General features: G+C 32.7%; 1 protein-coding gene across 5 annotated transcripts in view; it reads right to left on the reverse strand.

Annotated features, from left to right (window-relative positions):
- LOC105231805 (uncharacterized) overlaps window positions 1–22,925 on the reverse strand; it is a 39,654-nt gene extending 16,729 nt beyond the window's left edge. For 2 of the 5 annotated variants that reach the window (XM_049450424.1, XM_049450423.1), the window contains exons 1-2: window positions 21,647–22,921; window positions 2,883–4,409 (exon numbers count right to left, since the gene is read on the reverse strand). In XM_049450424.1, the coding sequence (XP_049306381.1) occupies window positions 2,883–3,678 (796 nt within the window). In that variant the 5' untranslated portion in view covers window positions 3,679–4,409; window positions 21,647–22,921. Of the gene's footprint in view, window positions 1–2,882; window positions 4,422–21,646 lie in introns of those variants that run through there. The other 3 variants (XM_049450422.1, XM_049450420.1, XM_049450421.1) reach the window with 3 other exon arrangements.
- Window positions 22,926–23,571: the final 646 nt, after the last annotated feature.

Consider the following 23,571-nt stretch of genomic DNA (forward strand, 5'->3'; position numbering starts at 1 on the left):
AGTCAGTAATCAAAGGAATCAAGTACAGCTATAAATAAACGCAATTTATGAGAGAATGAATAGCGAGCAGACATCTTGAGAATTTCGCAAAAGCCAGATGCACTTGCACATACGGAAAAATTCACACAATATGGCAACAACAATCGGCAGAAATTCATTCAATTAACTGCAATTTATCTATGGTCTGATAATGCGAGCATATTGCTCATTTGAATACGGAGCTTGATGCAATTAAAGCCACAAAAGATTCATATGAGTACAGAAAAGAGAAAGCGAAGACAAGGTATGCGACAAAATAAATAACAAAATTGAAAAAATTTGCAAAAATATATTTTTTATGTGTAAAAAATGGATGGCAAAAAATAAGGCTATTAAAAAAATTAATTAAAATTTATCGCAAATATGAAAAATATATAAAATATAAAAAACAAAAATATAAAATATATAAACAAATAAATATATAACATATAAAAATATATAAAAACAACATATAAAATATAAAAAAATATTAAAAATATTTAAAGCAAAAAAATTAATAAAAAATATATAAAATTGCGGAAAAGTAAAATCGAAAAATTTTATATCTTCTTCATATATACATATATTTGTACGTATGTATTTCCCCCAGTTTAAAATAATTTTAATTGTTTATATTTTTGCCATCTTTTTTTGTAGCAAAAACGATCTTGGCAACGCTTGGCCAACACTCGCTCGCCAAATGTTCAAATGACCAAGTTTCCGAGTTGTTGCTGGCTGCCTGCCCACTAAATGGCTAACTTATACATACGTTTGTATGTATGTATCGGCATAGTAAAATGAAGTATGTACACATGTGTTGTGCGTTGCTTTGACCAAATAAAAAATAAATATTTGAAATGTTGTCTAAGAAAGTGCAAAATACACAAACACAAGTCAGTATGCGGATTCACTCAATTTCATTTAAAGGTCATAGGCACCAAGCTTGTATAACACAATGTCAGTTTGACAGCTGTCAACGGTTGCGTAATATGATAGGACACATGCCACATATTGGTTAACCGTACAAAGAAATATAAGAGCGTGATTGGAAATTTTAATGCTGCAGAATTGGAAAAGTTCAATGAAAAAATAAAATAAATGAAAAAAAAAAAAATAAATAAAAAAATAAATAAAAATAAAATAAATAAATACAAATAAATAAAATTAAAACAAATTTAAAAAAAAATAAATAAAATAAAAAAAAAAAATAAAATAAAAAAAAAATAAAAAAAAATAAATAAAATAAAAAAAAAATAAATAAAATAAAAATAAAATAAATAAAAATAAAATTAAAATTAAAAAAAAAATAAAAATTAAAGGAATATACATTTCCATTATTAAATTTTTATTGAAAATTCAAATTCCGTTAAAAGCTGCGATTGCTTTATTTTTATTCCAAAATTCGTAAAATTTAATCATTTGAATTAAATTTATATGTTTTAATAATATTTGAAATTAAATTATTTTTTAAAATAAATTTTTATTTCATTTTTTAATTAATAACAATAAATTTAGTGTACAAGGCTTAAAAATATACATTTACTTTTTGTATATATACTAATTGCCCTTTAATTTAATTTTCAATTAAACAAGTTAATTAAATAAATTTTAATTTTTTTTTCAAAAAATTTTAAATTAACCATTAGCAAATTTTTAAAATTGAATAAGCCAATATTAAAAGAAGTGTTTTACAAAATTTATAAATTTAATTTTTTTGTTAATTAAATTTAGCATAATTATTAATTATGTTAAATAAATAATTTTTAATAAAGATTTTTGAAATAGCAAATTAATTTGTAAAATTTAACAATAAAAAACTATTTTTTTTTAATTTTTTAATTAAACTTTATTTTATAAAAACTAAATATGTTGATCAAATTTCAATATTTTTTTAGTTAAATTTTAAATTAGTTATTACTACATTTTTAAATATCAACTTTATTATTTATTAAAAAAGATATTATTTTAAAAAAATTTCAAATTTCCATTTTTGCAATTAATTAACTTGAAAAAGAGTTAACATTTAATTCTATAATTTTTCTATTAAAACTAATTCGTGAAATTTGGCGATAAGGGTTTTAATTTTTATATATGTTAATTGAATTTCATTTAATTCTGTAATTTTTGCTAAAAAATTGATTTGAAAATTCAAAATTTTTTAAATATGTTATTGAATTATTCTAAAATCGTACAAATTTAATATTTTTTAATTAATTCTTTTATTACTAAAATTTAAAATTTAAATTTACTTGGAAAAAAAATTCTGAAAAATTTCTAAATTAGAAAAAAAATATTAATTTAATTTTTAATTATGTTAACTGAATTTTAATTTAAAAAAATTACAAATTCTATAGTTATTAATTAATTAATTTAATAATAAATTTTAAAATTTATTTTTTTATTTATTAAAAATACTCTGAAAAATCTCTTAACTAACCATTTGAATTTAATTTTTAAATATGTCATTGAATTTTATTTTTAAAATTATTAATTATTCATTTTATTTAATTAAATCCTTCAAACCCCTTTTTTGAGACTTTGAGAATATTTGTATATTTAATATGCCTCAATTCTAAAAGATTAAAAAAAATATTTTTTTTCTTCTTTTGCATCAAAATCATTTTACTAGACTTTCTCGAATTCACAAGTTGTTTTGTCCGCGCTTCATGCTAGCGAACCACCCTTTATCGCACAGCAAGCAAAAATCGCAAAATATTTTGAAAAGACAAATTTTTGGCACAGTTTTTAGACTAATGCAAAATGAAAAGTTAATCACACATACACAACATAACGGCATGTTATGGGGTGGTGGGAACTGTATCACTCATACAAGCATATACAAGTACACAAATATTATGGCAAACCTTTTTGTTGTCCCACACCAATGTCACTGAGGAGCACAGCGAAATCATCATTATTGTTAATTATGTCATTGTTGTTGTACAGCATATTGTTGTCGCTGTGCTGATTATTGAATTTGTAATTGTGATTGTTGCGCAACCATTGTGGTGACGGCAGTTGTTGTTGTTGCTGCTGTTGCAAACGCTGCTCTATCAAATACTGCTGATTGCAGGTAAGCGCCGCGGACACATTTGCGCTGCTCAAACGCGGCGGTGAAGCAGCGACGACGCCGCTATTGCCGTCGCGGCCTTTCTCTCCACTAAGGTTAGGCGAGCGCACGCCCACATCCACGCCCTGTTCGCGCAAATGCTGCTGCAGCAGACGACGCTGCAGCAATTGTTGTTGCAATATCTGCAATTGTTGTTGTTGCATTTGTTGGTAATAACGTATTTGCTCGAGCTGCTGCGGTGTTATGGTCTGATGTTGTGCCGCCTGGCGATGCAGCTGCTGTTGCTGCTGGCGCTGTTGCTGACGCCGCTGCTGTGGCGGCATATTCAATGCGTAATAATTCTCTTTGGTGGAGCTGCCAGCCGACGCCGAGGAGGCATTGCTGTCGCAGCCGCTGCTCGTGCTGCTGCTGTTCGAGTTGGCCACGTTGGCTTTGTGTGCGGCAGCGGCCGCTGCTGCGGCGGCGGCTTGTTGCCAGCATTTTACCTTGTTCTGGCAATCGTCGGCGCCGTTCGTGCAATTGCAGCGGTCGCTGTGCAATTTGGAAATGTCTACGAATCGCATGAGGAAGCTGAAGAACGTTAACAACATCGATCGAGTAAGGCGCGTGTGTGTGTGTGTGTCTTCACATTAGCAACAACATTGGCATAAACGTGTTGTTGTGAAATGTTGGCGAAATTTCGCTTTCAGTTTTGGTGTTTATAGCGAGTTGTTGCTGTGCAACAATGTTGCATGCCAGTGGCGGCACGCACGTACGCGATGGAAATAATTTTCAACACTTAATATTTTTTGTTGTTATTTCTTATTACTGCCGCTTTAGTTCTAACATACAATTTTTATGTTTTATAGTTTTTCTTCTTTTTTTTTACTTTTTTATTTTTTAGTCTTTATTTTTAATTTTTATGTGCTCGCGCTCGGCACTCCGCGCTCATTTGCCGACCAACGCGTTGTTGCGCCTCGAAATCACTTGCTCGCGTTGGCTTGCCACAGCCCTCTTCCACGCGTTGCATCTACTTGTGTCTGTATTTTTAGCTGCCACGCTGTTGGCGTTGCTGCTCTGACGTCAGTCTGCAGTATTTATGCGTCAATAATTAACTCTACCGCAACGCCGTTTGTCTCCAAAATCTTCATTCGATTTATTTTGGAATTTTTAATAAAATTTTTCCGCTGCTTTGAGGCTACACTTTACACTGTTGCTACGTCACTCATTGGATTTTCAAGTTTATTTTGGTTGTTTGATTATTTTTGTAGTCAATATATACCGTTACATATGTGTATGTATAAATATGCTTGTAGTTGGCTCCGAAACTTTATTTGCCACGCTGTAAAACCGAAAATTTGTAGAACAAACCGAAAATGTTGATTTTTCGAAGCTATTTGTATTTGGATTACTTTTTCGTGCTAACACCAGAATTTATGAGTTCTCTTCAACATACAACGCCCACAAAAAAAAACTTAAAAAAAATTTAAAAAAAATTTAAAAAAAATAAAAATTAAAAAAAAAAAAAAAAAAAATAAAAATTAAAAATTAAAAAATAAAAAAAAAAATAAAAAATAAAAAAAAATAAAAAATAAAAAAAAATTAAAAAAAAATTTAAAATTAAAAAAAAAATTTTAAAAAATTAAAAAAAAAAAATACAAAAAAATCTAAAACAAACTTTAAAACAAATTAAACAAAAATATTTTCTTGTTTTCTACCATTTCGTTGTTGTAATATATGACTACGGTTAGAACAATTTCGAAAAAAAAACTTAAAAAAAAAAATTTTTAGTATTTTCTTCTTTTCCACTTTTTTGTTGTTGTAATATATGACCGCTACGACTAGCTGGAACAATTTCGACTTGTTTGCTGTGCGCTTCGATAAAAATCTAAAATTAAATGTGCTGCCGTTGCATGCAATATAGCGCGCGCGGACCTCATGCCACCGTTTGTTGTACCACTACTGCATTTAACACGCGCGCACGGGTTAGTGTTGGCCGCCAAAGGAATATTTGGTGAAAATTTCTAAATTTCTTATAGCCAAGCAGCAGCGTGTGCCGCAGCCATTTTCGTTTTCCAATTCGATTTTTTTTTTTGATTTTTGGAAATTTATGGCCTTCTTGCAACAAGGCTAGCGGCTGCATGCCACAATTGCCTGTCGTTGCATGCATGCAAATGAGAACGCGCCAAGCAATTTGGTTCACTCGAATTGACTTTAATATTTACTAAAGCACACAACAAAAAACGAGCAACCAAAAAGTACAGTTGCGAAACTGGGCTAGAGAGTGCAGCAGCGCTTTGGTGGCCCTTAAACGAAAGTAAATTGAGGCTAAACAATTCAAAGGAGCAAAGCATGCAAATAAGCCTTTTGCAACTACAAAAAAAGAACGACAACAGCACACACAGTGTTGCATTTGTGGCACACACGCACACAGACACACCATGACATGTCTGACAAGGTGTTATGCCACAACAATAATTCACTTTAGAAGTTGCCGCAACGCTATAAATCGTGCGCGGAAGTCCTTCCCAGCCCATGGCTTACACAGACTACACACCGCTTCGCGACAGCCGCTTACCAGCTATGCGAAATTTATGCACATTTTTGTTGCAAACACTTTGAATGGCTATAAATTTAGTGTCGAGCCACTCGATAGTGACAATCCTAGTTATAGCAGGAAAATGCCAGGCGAGCTTTAATTAGCATATTTGCAGGCGAGTCAAGTGCATTGCAGGTGTTGCAGGCACAAGCAGTACAGTTACCGTACAATTTTGTGGCAAATATACATATTATTTATGTAAATTACTGTTCCACAAGCTTGTCCTCGCGTCAACGGCACAGAACGCGTAGAAGTAATTTTATTTGCTAATGAAATTAGAACGAGCTATAAAAAGTCGTGGCAGCTTAGACCTGGTGAATATAATCGATGAGAAAGCTATGATATGGTGAGAACACGCTTCAGCTGTGAAAAATGTGATTGAAATAATGAAATTAAGGAGTAAAACAGATGTTTTATAAAGGGTGATTTTTTAAGAGCTTGATAACTTTTTTTTAAAAAAAAAACGCATAAAATTTGCAAAATCTCATCGGTTCTTTATTTGAAACGTTAGATTGGTTCATGACATTTACTTTTTGAAGATAATTTCATTTAAATGTTGACCGCGGCTGCGTCTTAGGTGGTCCATTCGGAAAGTCCAATTTTGGGCAACTTTTTCGAGCATTTCGGCCGGAATAGCCCGAATTTCTTCGGAAATGTTGTCTTCCAAAGCTGGAATAGTTGCTGGCTTATTTCTGTAGACTTTAGACTTGACGTAGCCCCACAAAAAATAGTCTAAAGGCGTTAAATCGCATGATCTTGGTGGCCAACTTACGGGTCCATTTCTTGAGATGAATTGTTGTCCGAAGTTTTCCCTCAAAATGGCCATAGAATCGCGAGCTGTGTGGCATGTAGCGCCATCTTGTTGAAACCACATGTCAACCAAGTTCAGTTCTTCCATTTTTGGCAACAAAAAGTTTGTTAGCATCGAACGATAGCGATCGCCATTCACCGTAACGTTGCGTCCAACAGCATCTTTGAAAAAATACGGTCCAATGATTCCACCAGCGTACAAACCACACCAAACAGTGCATTTTTCGGGATGCATGGGCAGTTCTTGAACGGCTTCTGGTTGCTCTTCACCCCAAATGCGGCAATTTTGCTTATTTACGTAGCCATTCAACCAGAAATGAGCCTCATCGCTGAACAAAATTTGTCGATAAAACACATTTCGAACCGAACACTGATTTTGGTAATAAAATTCAATGATTTGCAAGCGTTGCTCGTTAGTAAGTCTATTCATGATGAAATGTCAAAGCATACTGAGCATCTTTCTCTTTGACACCATGTCTGAAATCCCACGTGATCTGTCAAATACTAATGCATGAAAATCCTAACCTCAAAAAAATCACCCGTTATTTACGAAACGGAAATCAAGCAATAACAACCGAAGCCTTACTACCTTCTGTAAAGAAAAAGGTTTCCATCTAGAACTTAATTCCGATCATTCAGTTTATATGGCAGCTATATGTTATAGTGGTCCGCTATTGGCGGTTCCGGTAAATAAGCAGCTTCTTGAGAACTGGAGGACGTGTGCAAAATTTCAGATCGATATCTCATAAACTGATATACAGCTCGACAGTTGATAGGATCTCGGATGTTTCCTTCATGATTTTACCAACTTCTTGGCGCACTTAATATACTCTTTCAGGGTATGAAAAGCCTAAATTATGGTCGAAGATCTGACTTCGAGATCGCTGACTTAAAGTGGTGGTTATGAATCATACTTAGTACAATTTTTTTTTAAACCCAAGAAAAATAGATAAAGAGGGAAGAGAGGTAGCGGTGGGGAGAAGAGAAAGGGAGAGAGTGATAGAGAAGGAAAGTGAGAAAAATAGAGATTAAGAGAGAGAGGGACAGTGATGGAGATAGAGACAGACGGATAGGGATAGAGACAGGGACAGAGACAAAACAAGAAATACATTATATTTTACAATAATTTCAGGGTGATAGGGAGGGGGAGAGTGGTGGGAGAGGTAGAGGGTGACAGAAAGACAGAGATAGAGAGAGAAAGGTATAGAGACAACAAGAAATACAGAGAGAAAGCGATCTTACATTTTAGATTCGACAACAATTTAAGAATAATTTGGATCATGCTAGAAAAAACTGATATTTTCAAATAGCCATAAAGAGATATAGATAGCGAGATAGGGTTAGAGATAGAGACCCCTAAAAACAGAAAGAAAGAAAACTAGTGAACTAGATTTTACTATTTTTGTAGCTTAATATGGATTTTCTCAACTCTCAGAGAAGTTTCGTTCAAAGTCGTAGAAAATCTCAACAAGTAACATACAAAAAATCAAATAATTATACAGAATTTAATGGAAAATATGCCGATGGCCTTTATGGGGTCATTGCAAATCAATTTTGATTACATTTGCAAAAATGTATAACACTAAACAACAACAATTCAATATAAGTAATTTTTTTTCTGCGCAAAGGCGCAAATTATTTGCACAAAATATACATACACATAGACAAACATATTAAATTCGCACGATAAAAGAAAGCCACAATCGTATACACACCCACATGCACGTGTAGTGCACAAAAACAAAAACAACCTGATATATATTTTTAAAATGTCGGCGAAAATTTTTGATAAGTGAGATCATGAGTGTGAGGTGTGCGAGCACGAGTCGTATGCGTCAAAGACGGTATAACGGCATAAAGAACCTTCAAATAGAAAATAATGAAAGCAGACGAGCAAAGCGAAAGAAGTATGCTATTTATTTAATTAAGTGCATATAATATTTATTTTCGGCAAATAATTTCGACAGCGGCACTTGCTGATGCAAAGGTGGATTCTTTTATTCTAGCTTTCAAGCTAGTAAAGCGCAGAAATTGCAAGAAATATTTGTGAAAATTATTTTATAAGAGAATTTGAAGGTCTTGCGGTGCTGATGAACATGCAATGAAGAAATTATTTGCTTTGCAGATTTTTAATTAATTATACAGAAAATAATGCATAGCCTGCTTATACACACATACATACATAAATATATCGTCACCTAAAATGCAAGACAACGTAACATAAAAATGATATAGAAAACCGCTGTCAGATATAAAAACCAATATATAACCATTTTATAACTAAAATATATGAGTATGATAACCAATATATAACCATTTTATAACCAAAACTCAAATTTTGTTTCAATATGAGTATGGTAACCTATATATAACCATTTCATAACCAAAACTAAAATTTTGTTTCAATATGAGTATGGTAACCCATATATAACCAATTTATAACCGAAACCCAATTTTTTTTCAATATGAGTATGGTAACCCATACATAACCATTTTATAACCTAAACTCAAAATTTGTTTCAGTATGAGTATGGTAACCTATATATAACCATTTTATAACCAAAACTAAAATTTTGTTTCAATATGAGTATGGTAACCCATATATAACCATTTTATAACCAACACTAAAATTTTGTTTCAATATGAGTATGGTAACCCATATATAACCATTTTATAACCAAAACTCAAATTTTGTTTCAATATGAGTATGGTAACCCATATATAACTGTTTAACAAACAAAACTAAAATTTTGTTTCAATTTAAGTGGTTTGTTTATATCGTTTTTCCTTCGCGTGTAAACTTATGAAAATTGATGTTATGTTATTTTTCATTTTTGGTGAAGATATACTTACATATACATATGTATGTATATAGAATACACCGAAGAAAAAAATTTTGTAAACATAAACAGTTGGGTATGATTCATATTGACCGAAAATAATTTTGCAACAAATATATCAAGCAATAAATACACCCCTTTTCGCTTTAATTTTGTGCAAGATTTTTGTCACGCCAAAAAAGTGCAGAACCTTTAACTCGCGACACCCTGCCGCTGACTTAACACCACACAACAAAAGTGTGAATCATGCGCCAACTAAAGCATTCACACATACACACACATTAGCACCGTTACACTCAGCGACAAACAAACAAAGCCAGCAAACTTGAGAATGACGTGTAAGACATTCCTTATTTTGTCATTTCCTGGTACGCCTGACGTGAACCCCTCACTGCTGCTCTAACAAACCAGTTAGCACGCAAGGGACAATGCGGCTCAAACTACAACAACCGAATGCAGCAAAAACTTCGACAAAGCAAAAGCTCACACTTGTAGCCGCGTGAGCTGGCGCCATTGCGCTTGCAACACAATAGCTGTAGGTGCGTGTGTGTGTGAGTTTGTGTGCGAAAGCGAAAGTCCCAACTGCACACAAATCAAATTCACTATCCACATGCCACCCAAGCATCGCACTTGCAACTGCTCTCTCCCTTGCAGCCACATGTACGCAGTAACGGCTTTTAACTAGCTTCCTTTTGTCTTGCCATGAATTTACAACGCACTGTACAACAACTACAACATCCGCTACAGCAATTCAATCTCTAAGCGCGCCTAGCAGCACCACGCCTCGGCAAGAGCACGCGCAGCGCCAACGTGTCTACAATGCAGGCTGCAGATTCTGCTTTTTACTCAACCCAACCGCCGCCTGCCTTTAGTGTATCTATTGTGTGTGTGTGTGAGAGTGTGTAGCGACTGGCTCCATGCTTGTGCAACTTTTGACGCATTGTTCGAGTGCTGAATGATGCAGTGCGAATGGGTCGTCCTGGCAAAGGACCTGCTGTCACTCAACTTACTATTCAACTGTGTATCTACATAAATATATGTATGTATGTGTGTATATGTATGTATTTTTGTTTATGCGCTATTTGCCTGTCTAGATTTCAAGCTTCGTTCCAGCGTGCAGCGACAGCGCCGCCGTCATGGCGCAGCGTCCGCGTGTCAGCGAGTCTCGCAATTTATTTGCAAAGCATTGCACAAGTTTTGCTTCACTTCACAAATTCCACATTATTTCAATATGCCTTGCCTTTTACAGTTTTTTCTCCCTGCTCTATTTTATTTATTCTATAATTTGCCTTAAATTTTTTTTTTGCATCTACAGAAAACAAAATGGCCGTCACACTGCCGCCATCCAAGCATGTAGTTGCGTTGCTTGTCTCCGTGTGCGCGTGTGTTCATTCGTGTATAAATGGAAAAGTTTGGTCGAACGTGCAGCTGGAAAGGTAAGCGAAACGAAGCTGCTGATTATTTGCGCAACTTTTTGCAATCTTTCGCCACCTTCGCTGCGCCGCCCGGGGAATCGATGGCAGCCGGCCAAGATTTTGCTGTGTAGCGGCCTGTGTTTGAGTTGAAGGTAGATGGCAGTGGCTGGCTTTGCAGAAATTAAGTTGATTATGAAATATTTTTGTTGCTAATTTTAAGTTAAGTGACAATAAAAACAATTTACTTATGGCATTTCATGCGAAAGGTATGCAGGTGGGCTGATTGTACTCGTAAATAGCACAACTAAAGGGGCGAGAGGAAGTGAAAGTGAAGAGAAATATCGAAATTTACTAATGACTTGTATATTTAGAACGCTTGCAACTAATATTAGCACTGTGACTTGTGCTGAGCACTTTCGATGGCAGCTTTTTGTTGAGGTAAAATTGAGCTTTAAATGCCAGTTGCCGGTTGGTGTTATAAAAGATATTATTTGTATAGCTCATTAAAATTTATAACCACTTATTATATCATTTTCAATTATTTATACCAGTTTATTGCATTTATACCAGTTGTTTGTTCGATTCGCTGCTCTACAAAGATCTTAGGAAACGAAAGCAACTAGAATTACTAACCAATTTCAAATAGAAAATAGGAAGACCCACAACTTTGATCAAAGTAAACTAAACTACAGCACTACAATACTTGAGAATTACTCAAGCAATTAATACAATAACAACTACAAAAGTTGTTTCCCTTTGTGAGCAGCAAGCAGATTAAGTACATAGAAAGATATTGATATTGGCATTCATGTTCGACAAAGCGTAAAGAATCTGTGCAACAGTATGTGGAGTGGGTTTTATACACGACGAAAAAGAATTTTTAAGGGGAAAATATAATACAGCAACTGCTGAAAGAAATTAAGGCACGACAACGCAAAACTGTCAATACTTTCAAGAGAAAAGGCTAAAAAAAATTAACAAAAAATTAAGAAAAAAAAAGAAAAAACAAAATATTAAGAATAAAAAACAAATATAAAAAAAAAATTAATTAATAAATTCTAATAATAGGAAAAAATTAAAAAATATTAAAATTAATATATAAAATGTGAACTTTAGAGAAAAATTTTAATAAAACAAATTAAAAATTATATGCAAAAAATATAAATAAAAATATAATAAATATATAAAAATTTAAAAATAAAAATTAGAAAACCTACATAAAAAATATAATAAAAGTAAAAAATGTTTAAATTCCAAATAAAAAAATTACACAAAAAAATTATAAATTACAATAAACAAAAAAAAAATACTAAAAAAATTACATAAATTAAAAAAAATATTAAAATAAAAACAAATAAACTTATATTAAAAATACGAAAATAGAAAATAAATTTAAAAAAATAAAATTTTAATTAAATTAATAAATTACAAAGAAGAAAAAAATAAAAAAAATTAAAAAATAAAAAAAATTAAAATAAATGTAAAAAATATAAAATAAATATAAAAAATAAAAATCCTGGGAGAAAGTTATAAAAAAACCAATTAAAAATTATATAAAAATACAGAAAAAATAATAAAAAATAAATATTCTAAACAAAAAAATTAATGCACAAAAAAATTAATAAATTATAATAAACAATATTACAACAATTAATAATAACATTAATATAAAAAATAAAAAACAGTAGAGAAAATTATAAATAAAACAAACTAAAACTTATACAAAAAAATTAAAAAAAAAATTTATAAGGATACAAATATAAGAATATAAATTTTGATTAATAGATAAAATATAAAAAGTATAAATTATAAAAAATAGAAAATTGCAAAAAAACATGAAAAAAGTTAAATTTAAATGAAATTTAAAAATTAAAAATTAAACAATAAAAAAACTTAAATATTTATTTAAAAAAAATTAACAACTAAAAAAGTTAAATAAAAAAAAAATTGCAAAAATTGCAGAAGCAACATAAAAAAATTTAAAAATATAAAAAGTATAAATACATATATGTACATATATGTATGTATAAAAAAAACAATAATAAAAATTTTAAACACAACAAAAATAAAATTAAAATGATAAATACTATATAAAAAAATTTGCGAAAACCGCACAAACAACACGAAAAATAGCAAATATTGAAATAAAAAATAAATAAATTTTAATAAAAAAAAATTACTAAAAAAAATTTAATATAAAAAAAAAATTTTTATAAAAATAAAAAAAATTAATAAATAAAAAAAATTAATAAATAAAAAAAATTAATAAAAATAAATACTAAAAAATTTACTAAAAAAATTTAGTAAAAAATAAAAAAAACATTTTTAATAAAAATAAAAAAAAAAAAAAAAATTTAATAAAAAAATACTAAAAAAAATTTAAAAATAAAAAAAAAACATTTTTTTTAATACAAATAAAAAATTAATAAACAAAAAAAACATTTTAATAAAATAGAAATGAAAATACAAAAACAAAACAATGGAAAGTTTTAAACCCTAATATAAAAAATTATTTAAAATAAGTACTAAGTACGAACTAAATAAAAAATTATAAAAACTCCACAAAAATACCAAAAATTAAAATAAAAATATTCCCACTGCTATTGCCAGCACAGCCAACTCGGTAGCAGCGATCAATATGCGAAGTGCTCACGCATAAGAATGTAAGCTCATTCATATCTCTAGAGATATCTGTGCAACATCATACTTTATAAATGCAAGTTTGTATGCAAAAGCGTTGCCGCAATGACAGCTAAAGTGCCTGCATGCAGCAAACATATACATACATGAGTGAATATATAGTATATATGAAAAGCTATAGAAAATTGTAGTTGTAATTGGACTTGTTTGCGTGCACTCACTTAGAACGGCGAACACAACACAAGCTCATGATCAAAGCGCAAACCAAGCAGCATGTTTGTATGTGCATAAGATTGCTTGTGTGGCAAAATGCAATAAAGCTATTAACAAGAAATACAAAATAAGAAAAACACACAAATTATAAGAACAAACGGGCATATAAATAATCTGTATGTATGTATGCATAAATTTATTTGTAGACTACTTGAATTGCAGCCAATAAGAATGAGAACCATACACAAGATGGCGTAAAATAAAAACACAGCACCGAAGAATATTAGTGCGAGCACAATGACGAGCAAAACGCACACAGCATGCACGCAACGCATGAAAAACGGGAATGAAATGAAGGAAAACAAGCGCAATCAAATTGAGGAAGTATTGATGCTGTGCTGAAATGCACAAAACATACAAAGCAAGGCGTGACAAATTGCAGTTACCGCAATGCTGCTGCTGCCATTAACTTGCCACAAGCACAGCAGCAGAACGACAGGTTGCGTATACGCAGTGTGTGCTGACGCCGAAGGTGAACGCAAATTAGTGAAGAGTGCTTAGCGGAGGCAGAGGAGAGCATCTGCATGCATATATAAATAAATACAAGCATTTGCTGTTCTATTGCATGTTGTTGCATGCGAATTGACGCCACATTCAAAGCGTTTGGGAAAATCACCAGCAAATTACAACAATCAGCACTTAGCGTCGTGTATGAATTGCTTCACGCAAGTGGGCTGTGTACGCAACGCTGATGGCATTTGGCATTTTGCACCTTGCCAACTGTGAGCAACAACAGCAAAAACAACAACAACTAGTTAAATAAACAAGCGAGTGAAACTAACAGCAAGGCAAATTGCTCAGCATAAACTGAAAGAGCAGCAGCACAAGTAACAACAACCACAGTGCGACGGCGATGAGATCAGCGCTAAAGCGTTGCTGTTGTTGCTGGTTGTGTTGTTTTTGTAACTGCAATGCATTTGCATGCTAGTTGCATGCCACAGCATGTAGGGCCAGCCAGCTAGGTAAGTGAAGCGCTGACAACGCGCGTTAGGATGCTGCTTGGTGCAGGCTTGTCTGCTGCAATCGCATGCAAATGACGGTAATTAAGCGCAAATAATAACAACAACAAATACAAGAGAAGTACACGCAATGCAAGAGCACATACACACACGCACGCAGAAATTCACTTGAAAATAGCGAAGTTCAATCACATTTGAACTTTTCAATGAAGTCGATTTTTATGAGCAGCTACAGCAACAGAAAGTGAAGACAGTGCTGAGCGACCACCACTTACATACAAAACTAACTACATACATACACACACATATATGTATATACATACATAATAAAACATATACATACATATATACATATAGATAGTACATACATATTATGCTTGAGTACATTATTGGTCATGTCATTACCGTTTTTACTCGCTTGCCGCCTGCTCAAGTGGACCTTATCGCAGCAGAATTGCAGTTAAGCGTGCACACGCGCCCAAACTCACGAAGCATGCATTTCTGAAATGATGTCGAACGGCACGAAGCCCATTTCATAGACAGTCGTCGGTGGAATTGACAGTAGAAATGATGAGTCAAGAATTAAGGAAATGCGTTCAATGCGAAATATGTAATGATGATGACTACTTGAATTATCAGTATGCAGGGCTTTAAATTTCCAGAGAACCGATCAGAAGAAAGATTAGATACATATTTATTCAGTGAAATCGTATATCATATAATGTGTAAACTTCAAGCGCGTCAAACAAATAAAAAAGTGTCCGTTAGTATTACTTTCTGATTGATGACACGCATTTCAAGTGGAAGGGGAGTGACTTAAGTGCATATGTTCCGGATTAGAAGCAGCAATGTCGAGTTTGGTGGAAAATGGTTTAAAAATAAGAAAAAACGTTCACTTGGTTTGCGTCTAAGCTCTTACTCTTCACAAATGAAAAAGTTGCCGTAGAAGAACTTGATTCTGAGCCGACAGTTTGTATGGCAGCTATATGTTATATCGTTCCGATCGGAACAATTTTTTCGAAGATTGCGCAGTTACCACGAAAAACAATGTATGTCAAATTTCGTGAAGATATCTTGTCAAATAGAAAAGTTTTCCATACCAGAGCTTGATTTTGATTAGTCAGTTTATATGGCAGCTATATGATAGAGTTGACCGATCTGAACAATTTACTCGGAGATTGTAGCACTGACTTTAACAATAATACATGCCAAATTTCGTAAAGATATCTTGTGGAATAAAAAAGTTTCCATACAAGAACTTGATCTTGAACGGTCAGTTTGTATTCTATATAGCAGCTATAGTGCACCGGCTATAGGGAACCAGCTATAGTGAACCGATATCGACAAATCTGACAAATGTGGAGCTCCTTGGAAATAAAAGGAGGTTCCTGAAGAGTTACATCTATGACTATAGTCCAATAACTATGATTCTTTAACACAAACCAAAGGACGACCTTAACAAATCAGCTCCAAAAAATTATTTTTATCCAAAAATGGATAAAAATTAGCACCGAAAAAGGCATTAAAAGCTTCGGTTTATTTTTAATACTTATGAGGTAGTTTAGAGGCTTTCTTTTGCTAGTAGTAGCTTCTGGATATAAACGTATCATGGTAAAAAGATGGTCACACTCAAGGAATATTAGTTAAATACGGAAGTTATTCCAAGATAATTTTAACATAAAAATGTCATTCTGACAATAAAAGCTCACATATGTAAGTCCAAAGTAGTTTGTTATCTGTGATAATGTTTTGCAGTTATGGAATAGTTTAAAAAGTATAGCTGAGCGCAGATCGAACCAATTTACTCCAGAAAAGATCAAAAGCGCCAAAAAGGCTGTTGACCAACAAACGAATGCGATGCTGAGACGATCAGAAGGTAGGTCTCTGGTGAACAAGATAACAAGTATTATCAATTTGTTATGTTATATTGTTACGAAAGCTCTAAAGCTTAAGGAAGCTACAAAAGCTTTCAAGATAACAAGTGTTATCAGTTTGTTATGTTATATTGTTACGAAAGCTCTAAAGCTTAAGGATGCTACAAAAGCTTTCATGTATGAAGGCTCTGACTGCTGCAAAGCTTTCATTTATGAAAGCTGTAAAGCTTATGGAAGCTACAGAGGATTAAATTTCCTAAAAACTAAACGAATTACCGTTATAGCAGTTAAATAAAATATTAAAGTTAAATAAAGCTTTCATACAACTGCCCTCAAACCTTTCACCCCGATCCATATTGGACATAAGTATTAAAATATATTACCATATTTCAAGCTTTCATTTAGGAAAGCTTCAAAGCCTCATTTTTGAAAGCTCTGAAGCTTATGGAAGCTGCAGAAGATAAAATTTTCTAAAAAAAATAGTAAACGAATTACCGTTATAACAGTCAAATAAAGAATTAAAGTTAAATAAATCTGTTATAAATATCTCCCAACCCTTTCACCTGTGTTCTTAGTCGACATTAGTATAAAAATATATGTATTTATGTATCCATAAAAATGTATATGGTATTAGTATACATATACACATGTATATACACCATCTCTTAGTAGCGAAGTACAGTGCTGTGCAGTTCAATGCACTTCAGTCGAGTTGGCCTATATTATTGACGTGTGTTTTTATGTAGTACTTTTTGTTGCTGTCGTCGTAGTGGTTGTAAATAGTCGAACTACAATAGCATTGTTGTTGCTTTTTTTCATTTATAGCAGCTTGTTTTATATTTGAGTTTTTAGTTATTGCAATTTCTAGGCGCGTTTGTTTAGTTTTGACTCTTTCGCAAGTTTTAACGGTAAAATGCAGCCAACATGTGTCCACAGCCATAAGAAAATGCAGTAAAAATCGCGCGCAAAAAAGCCAACGTACAAATATACAAATATAGATAAAGTGAAATGGAAAATAGTGAATAGCAAAATAAACACACACACACATACACGCACACAAATGCACTTATTTGTAAAAAGAAAATAAGTTTCTGTGTAAAAAGCTTTAAAAATAGCAAATACGCAACGCTAATGTTTATGTAGGCGCATAAAAATGCGTTTCGAAGCTGCTTGTTGCATGTGTGTTTGAGTGTGAGTATGCATGGTGCATAAAGTGGTGTATGCAATGTTGGAGTTGCGCGCCAAAAGTTGCATGTTGCCGCATTTTATAAAAATAGCAATGTTTTGAAATGTTTAGAAAATTGCGAAGACTACGTGAAGATGCGAGCAAAATATACACGTGAATAGGTATGTAAATGCACAAACGCAAGCAGCAAACAACAGCAACAACTTGCAACATACATATCTCCACACATATGCATACATTTGTATTTATTTATGTGTGAGTGCATGCGCTACGCTCGTTGCATCGCCTAATTTCCCACCTCTAATTGCCGCTGGCAATTTGTTGCAGCAAAAATGCTGTACATTGCCTGCCATTAGCGGTGGTTTGCGGCTGTAGCTGCCACTGACTGATTTTTTGCATAGCAGGCATACTCATAAAAAATGGGCATGAACATTATGGCAACATTTTTATGACCAACTTTGCGCGAATCTAATATATTTATGCTCCATGCAGAGTAAAATGTTGCTTGGAAGCGTATAATTTGGATATTTTCGTACCGGATTTCAACGCTTTTAAGAACTTTTCTGCTTTTCGAGCAGCTAACTAAATTAATTAGATAAAAAAATCAACAAAAAAATATGACTTTTAGAGAGAAAAGCATATTCTTGTAACTTTACAAACTTAGGAGGGACTATAGTGGGATTTTCAAAATGATAAAATAGATAAATAAAATGCCTGGAGATCAAGCACAGTATAACTCTCGCTTTTTGAGATCGTTAGGCAATTGAGAACCCTCTCCCGACGCACAAATATTACGCTCAATAAGTCTGTCATTAATCCCGCTCTATTATACGGCGCAGAAAAATGGCGGCTGACGAACCAAGATGAGAGTGTTTGTAGGATTCGGAAGAACTGTGCTCTATCTCTGTATCTAACAAAGACCTCTCAGATTTGAAAAAACAATAAGTAATTAAATATTCTTATTAGGGGACCGCGCCCATTCCTCTAACTACTTAAGGTCGTTCACTAACTTAATATCTCTTTTAAGAAGCCTAGTACTCTAGATCTATGCCTTCGTTTAATGTGATTCGAACACATATTCTTCTTACTTATTTATTTTCATCTCTTTTGCTTCAAAATATTCAGTTCTCAATATTCCATTCATTCGCTGACCAATTGTATTGGCAGCGCATAAAACAGCAACAAAATATAGTACAAAATTTAAAATAAAATAACATGCGGTAAAAGGAAACGTTGATGAATGCGATGAAAAGCAAATGGAGTGCAATGGAAATGCTTTGGTTTGTTGTTGGTATGCGAGTATGTTTCTTCTGAATGCGCTGTGGTGCTTATGTTGCTTGTATCTGTCTAGATGTTCTATTTGTTTTTCAAATATTTGCTAAAGAAAAGATCACCGATAGCTCGATAGTTCGAGTGTTGAATGCGGAAGCAATCATTTTCGCGCTTTTCTGCGTATTTTTATCACACAGTGTTGTATTTAATTTGGGAGTGACAAAAGTAAAAGGCTAAGAAGCCAATACGATACAGGGTGGGGCAGAAAATTAAGTTGTGTAATATTTTGGGTGTGGCGAAAATTACGAAGAAAGATTACGAATAAAAAAAATTCGAGTGTGGCCAAATTACGTACAAAAAAATTTCGAAAAAAAATTAAAATAAAATAAAAAATAAATAAAAAAAAAATAAAAAAATTAAAATAAAATAAAAAAAAATTAAAATAAAATAAAAAAAATTAAAATATAATTAAAAAAATTAAAATAAAATAAAAAATTAAAATAACATAAAATAAAAATATTAAAAAAAAATTCAGCGATGATGTCCATTTTTGGCTCACTGAGTATGTAAACAAGCGAAATTGTCACATTTGGAACGAAGAGCAACCTGAAAAAATCAAAGCTGTCATTTCATTAAAAAAAAAACAACGCTTTGGTGTGGGCAAAAATAATGCTGAGACTTTTATCGCTCCATCATAAGCGACTATTTCATAACTGAAATTGAAGCTCGTGATTTCGATGACATTTGGTTGCAACAAGACGGCGTCACTTTCCAAGCATCGCATCGATCAATGGATTTATTGAGAGAACACTTTGGTGGGCAGATAAATTCACGTTTTGGGACGGTCAATTGGCCACCAAAATTGTGTAATAACACACCGTTAAACTTTTTTCTGTGGGTATATGTGAAGTCTAAGGTCTATGCGAACAATCCCGCTACGATTCAGGTCTTGAAGAAAAACACCACGAGTGTCATTCGCCAGTTACCAGTTGGAATGCTTGAAGCAGTCATTGAAAATTGGACTCAACGGATGGTTCATCTGAGACGTAGCCACGCTCAAGATTTGAAAGAGATAATCTCCAAAACATAAATACTAAAGAAGGTTCTTTCGAATGATAATAAACATTTCCCATTAAAATTGAAGTTTCTGTATTTTTTATTTAAAAAAAAAGTAAGGAACATCGAAATGGATCATTCTTTATATGGTATTTGATGGAAACTTTAGATTTTTTGAAACAAAACCTATACTAAAAAGTAAGAATAATGTCAATTTTATATATTTTTATAGTAAAGAGGAACAGCAAAAGCTAGTATAAATATTTACTTGTACTTTGCTGGCACTGAAAGGAAATTTTGAGACTTTGAACCTCACTATTATTAGCTTTGGACTTTTGACAACGAATGAGGGTACACTCAGATTTGGAAACGATGAGAAAAATAATACTTATAATTAAATAACATTTAACTAAAGTCGAGCTGAAGTATTGAGGATAGATACGACTGATATTGTAGAGATATTATGGAACTGAACTTAGAGTAAGATATGAAGTCCCATGTAAGTAAACTCAGAAACAATTTTTAAAACCGTTTTGACGAGATTTAATAAGGAATATTCCTAATTAATATGAAAGGCGGATACTCTTTCTTACAAATTTGGTTTATATAATTTTTTTTTACATCCATTCACAATTAAGTTATTATGCAAAAACACAAACATTCCTTACAAATTCAACAAATAAGCTATAAGGCTGAATAAATCTTTCACATAAAGATATTTTTATTTTTACAATAACAAGCAAATACCTAGCGCTTTCATTTCCGTAAACAAGCAACTACAATAAATCGTATTTCGCAGCATAATAAATTCGAAGCATAGCCGACACCTTAAAACTAATCATAAAATGGATTTAACCTATTTGACAAAAGCATTTTCGAGACTTAAGTAACAAACACTTATGCAATTTATGCTTGCATAAGACTGAGAACCGCTGAGCGCCAACGGCAAAGCAACTGCTTAATAGACGCTAATGAAGAAATCATTTACGAATGGTAGCGAACAAGTGGAGAAAAAAATTCAAATGAATAGATAGCAAAAGCGGAAAGAATTTTTAATGCTCGAGTGTAAAAAAAAATGAAAAAAAGGGGAGGGGGCTTATTGTAAGCGAATAAAAAATATATAATAAAAGGGGAGATAGATATGTGGAAAATCGACAAACAAAACGGTGCGTGGAAATGTAAACAAAAATGCGCCGAAAATAATTTTTACAGTGAATATCATTAAAAAAAATGTTTATATTAGCTGGAGCTTTTCCAATGAAAAGCTAGACAGCGGCAGGAATGTGAGGCAGTATATGGATATATAACATATTTTATACTGAGCTTATGTATGTCGAAAATTCTGTTTATTCTTTTTGTGCATCTATAAGATTTCGTTCAACACTTTATAGCAACATTAATTCTCAAACAGTTCTTTAGTGACGGCGCAATGTGGAAGAGAACTCATAAGTATATTTTAAGTGCCGAAATTTAAGACACTTAATTTTTTTCTTTAATTCTTTTTTTAATTTTTTCTTAATTTTTTTTTTTAATTCTTTTTTTAATTTTTTCTTAATTTTTTTTTTTAATTTTTTTTTTTTAATTTTCTTTTTATTTTTTTTTTTTAATTCCTAAAAACAATAATTAATAATAAATAATTTTACAGCTTTAATTACTGATTGCATATACCTGCGGTTTACCTCTAACCAATATTTTTTTGTCTAATTAAATTATTCAACTGCTTAGTATTGCCATAGTCGTTCGAGTCGTTTACAATGTAACAATATATGTATATAAATATATTTTTATATTTTTCTTTAAACAGTATGTAACAATTATGCACAAAACGCACACTTAGAACGACGCTTCACTGTATTTATTTTATAAAATACTTTGGCACAAAGTCAAAGGTTTCTCTTACAAACAGACGTTTCTTTTCGCTCTTTATTTATATTTTTCTTTATGTGCATTTAATAGCACATATTTTTTGAAACACTTCACGTCTACACTTGTTTCATATATAAATTTAAAATATTTTTTTTTTACATTTCTTTTAATGTAAATATGTCATAGGTACTTTTTGCACTGAAATTCACAAGGTCTGCTGCTGAAGTTTCAATTTCCTTCGATTTACGCTTCAACTGCGTCATACACTGCGAAGGATTCCAGACTAATAAATATTGTCCGACAATTTTCCGTAATTTCTTCGGTTTCACAGTTGTACTATGGAAGCACACAGTTGCACGCACATAAAGTTTACTTAAGTATGAATAGAAAATAGCAAAATATTGTCGAAATTATTTAAAAACACAAACGAAATGTTGAAAATAAAAGAGATATTTAATAACATCAGTCAAAACGGCACGGAAAGTCGCGTTTGAGGAAAATCACGCGTCACACATTTTCACAGTTCCACAAGCTCAAGGAGACTGAAGCCGAGCCAGCGACCGAGTGCACAGCAGACTCGTGGAAATTGTAGCAGCACACACACACATGCATACAAACGCACGCACACGAAAGTAAAGTACAGAGAAAATAAGTCACACGATGTGATGGGCATATTGTTGCTGTTGTTGGCTGTGGATTCAATTGCTTGCCTGCCATGGCCTCCCCGACTGCCGGTCTTTTGTACAGCAAACGCAAGAAGAGTGCTTTCAGCAGTGGACTGATGCTGGCAATGCCGACACTGCACTGCACGACATTGTTGTCGCTTACACTCTGTTTGTTGTTGTTGTTGTGACTTATGCACTGTAATGTGCGCCAATATACGGTTTTGTTGCATTTCGTACAACTTTATGTGGTTATTGTTGTTTTTGATATTGTGACCATTGTTGTTGTTGTTGTCGCTATTGTTGTTGATGTGACTGATATTGCAGAAAATTGAGCAGTGGCATATCAGGCAGCAACAAATTAACGGAAATCTAAAACAACAACAATCGCTATAAGTTATTTTTGTTGTACTGCATTAGGAGGGCGGAGCGGGCGTTGCAATGAGGAGCGTAAAGCGCCGAGAATGTGGAACTGAAATGTGTGTAGACAAAGAATTTTTTGTGCTTTCGAGAGCCATAGAGCATAGCAGAAAGCTAGCACATAGAGAGCGCAGAACTAGAGAAATAGAAAAACAGCTTGAGGAGCATAATGACAGAAGACGCACGAGTAATTTTCAAAAAGCTCTCGATTCGTTCGTTTATTAGAGCATATGGAAGCTATGAAAATATTTATAGTGTATATTTTTTATGAAATCACTTATGTGTACACATGTGAGTAGATTTTGATTAGCGCTTTGGAGCAAGATTTTGATTACTTACACACACACAGGAGCTGCCGATGAAAGTCACTTAAGTAAACAACACTCGGCGTTAACCCGAACCTATCAAGTGGATGGTAACTGTTATCTGTGGAACTCACAAAAATAAAATAGACAATGCGCACAATGACACGTACATACAAATACATAACAGTAAAAACATAACTAACTACCTGTCGAGACAGCTGACTGATAAAGGCGTTATTATTCGGCAGACCGCGGGAATGTAACTGATAATTAAAAGCAGATAATTACGACTTGTTGTTGCGGATAATTCAAAAATAACAAAAACAG

Source organism: Bactrocera dorsalis, chromosome 2 (genome assembly GCF_023373825.1).
Source record: "Bactrocera dorsalis isolate Fly_Bdor chromosome 2, ASM2337382v1, whole genome shotgun sequence".
Classification (NCBI taxonomy): Eukaryota; Metazoa; Arthropoda; class Insecta; order Diptera; family Tephritidae; genus Bactrocera; species Bactrocera dorsalis.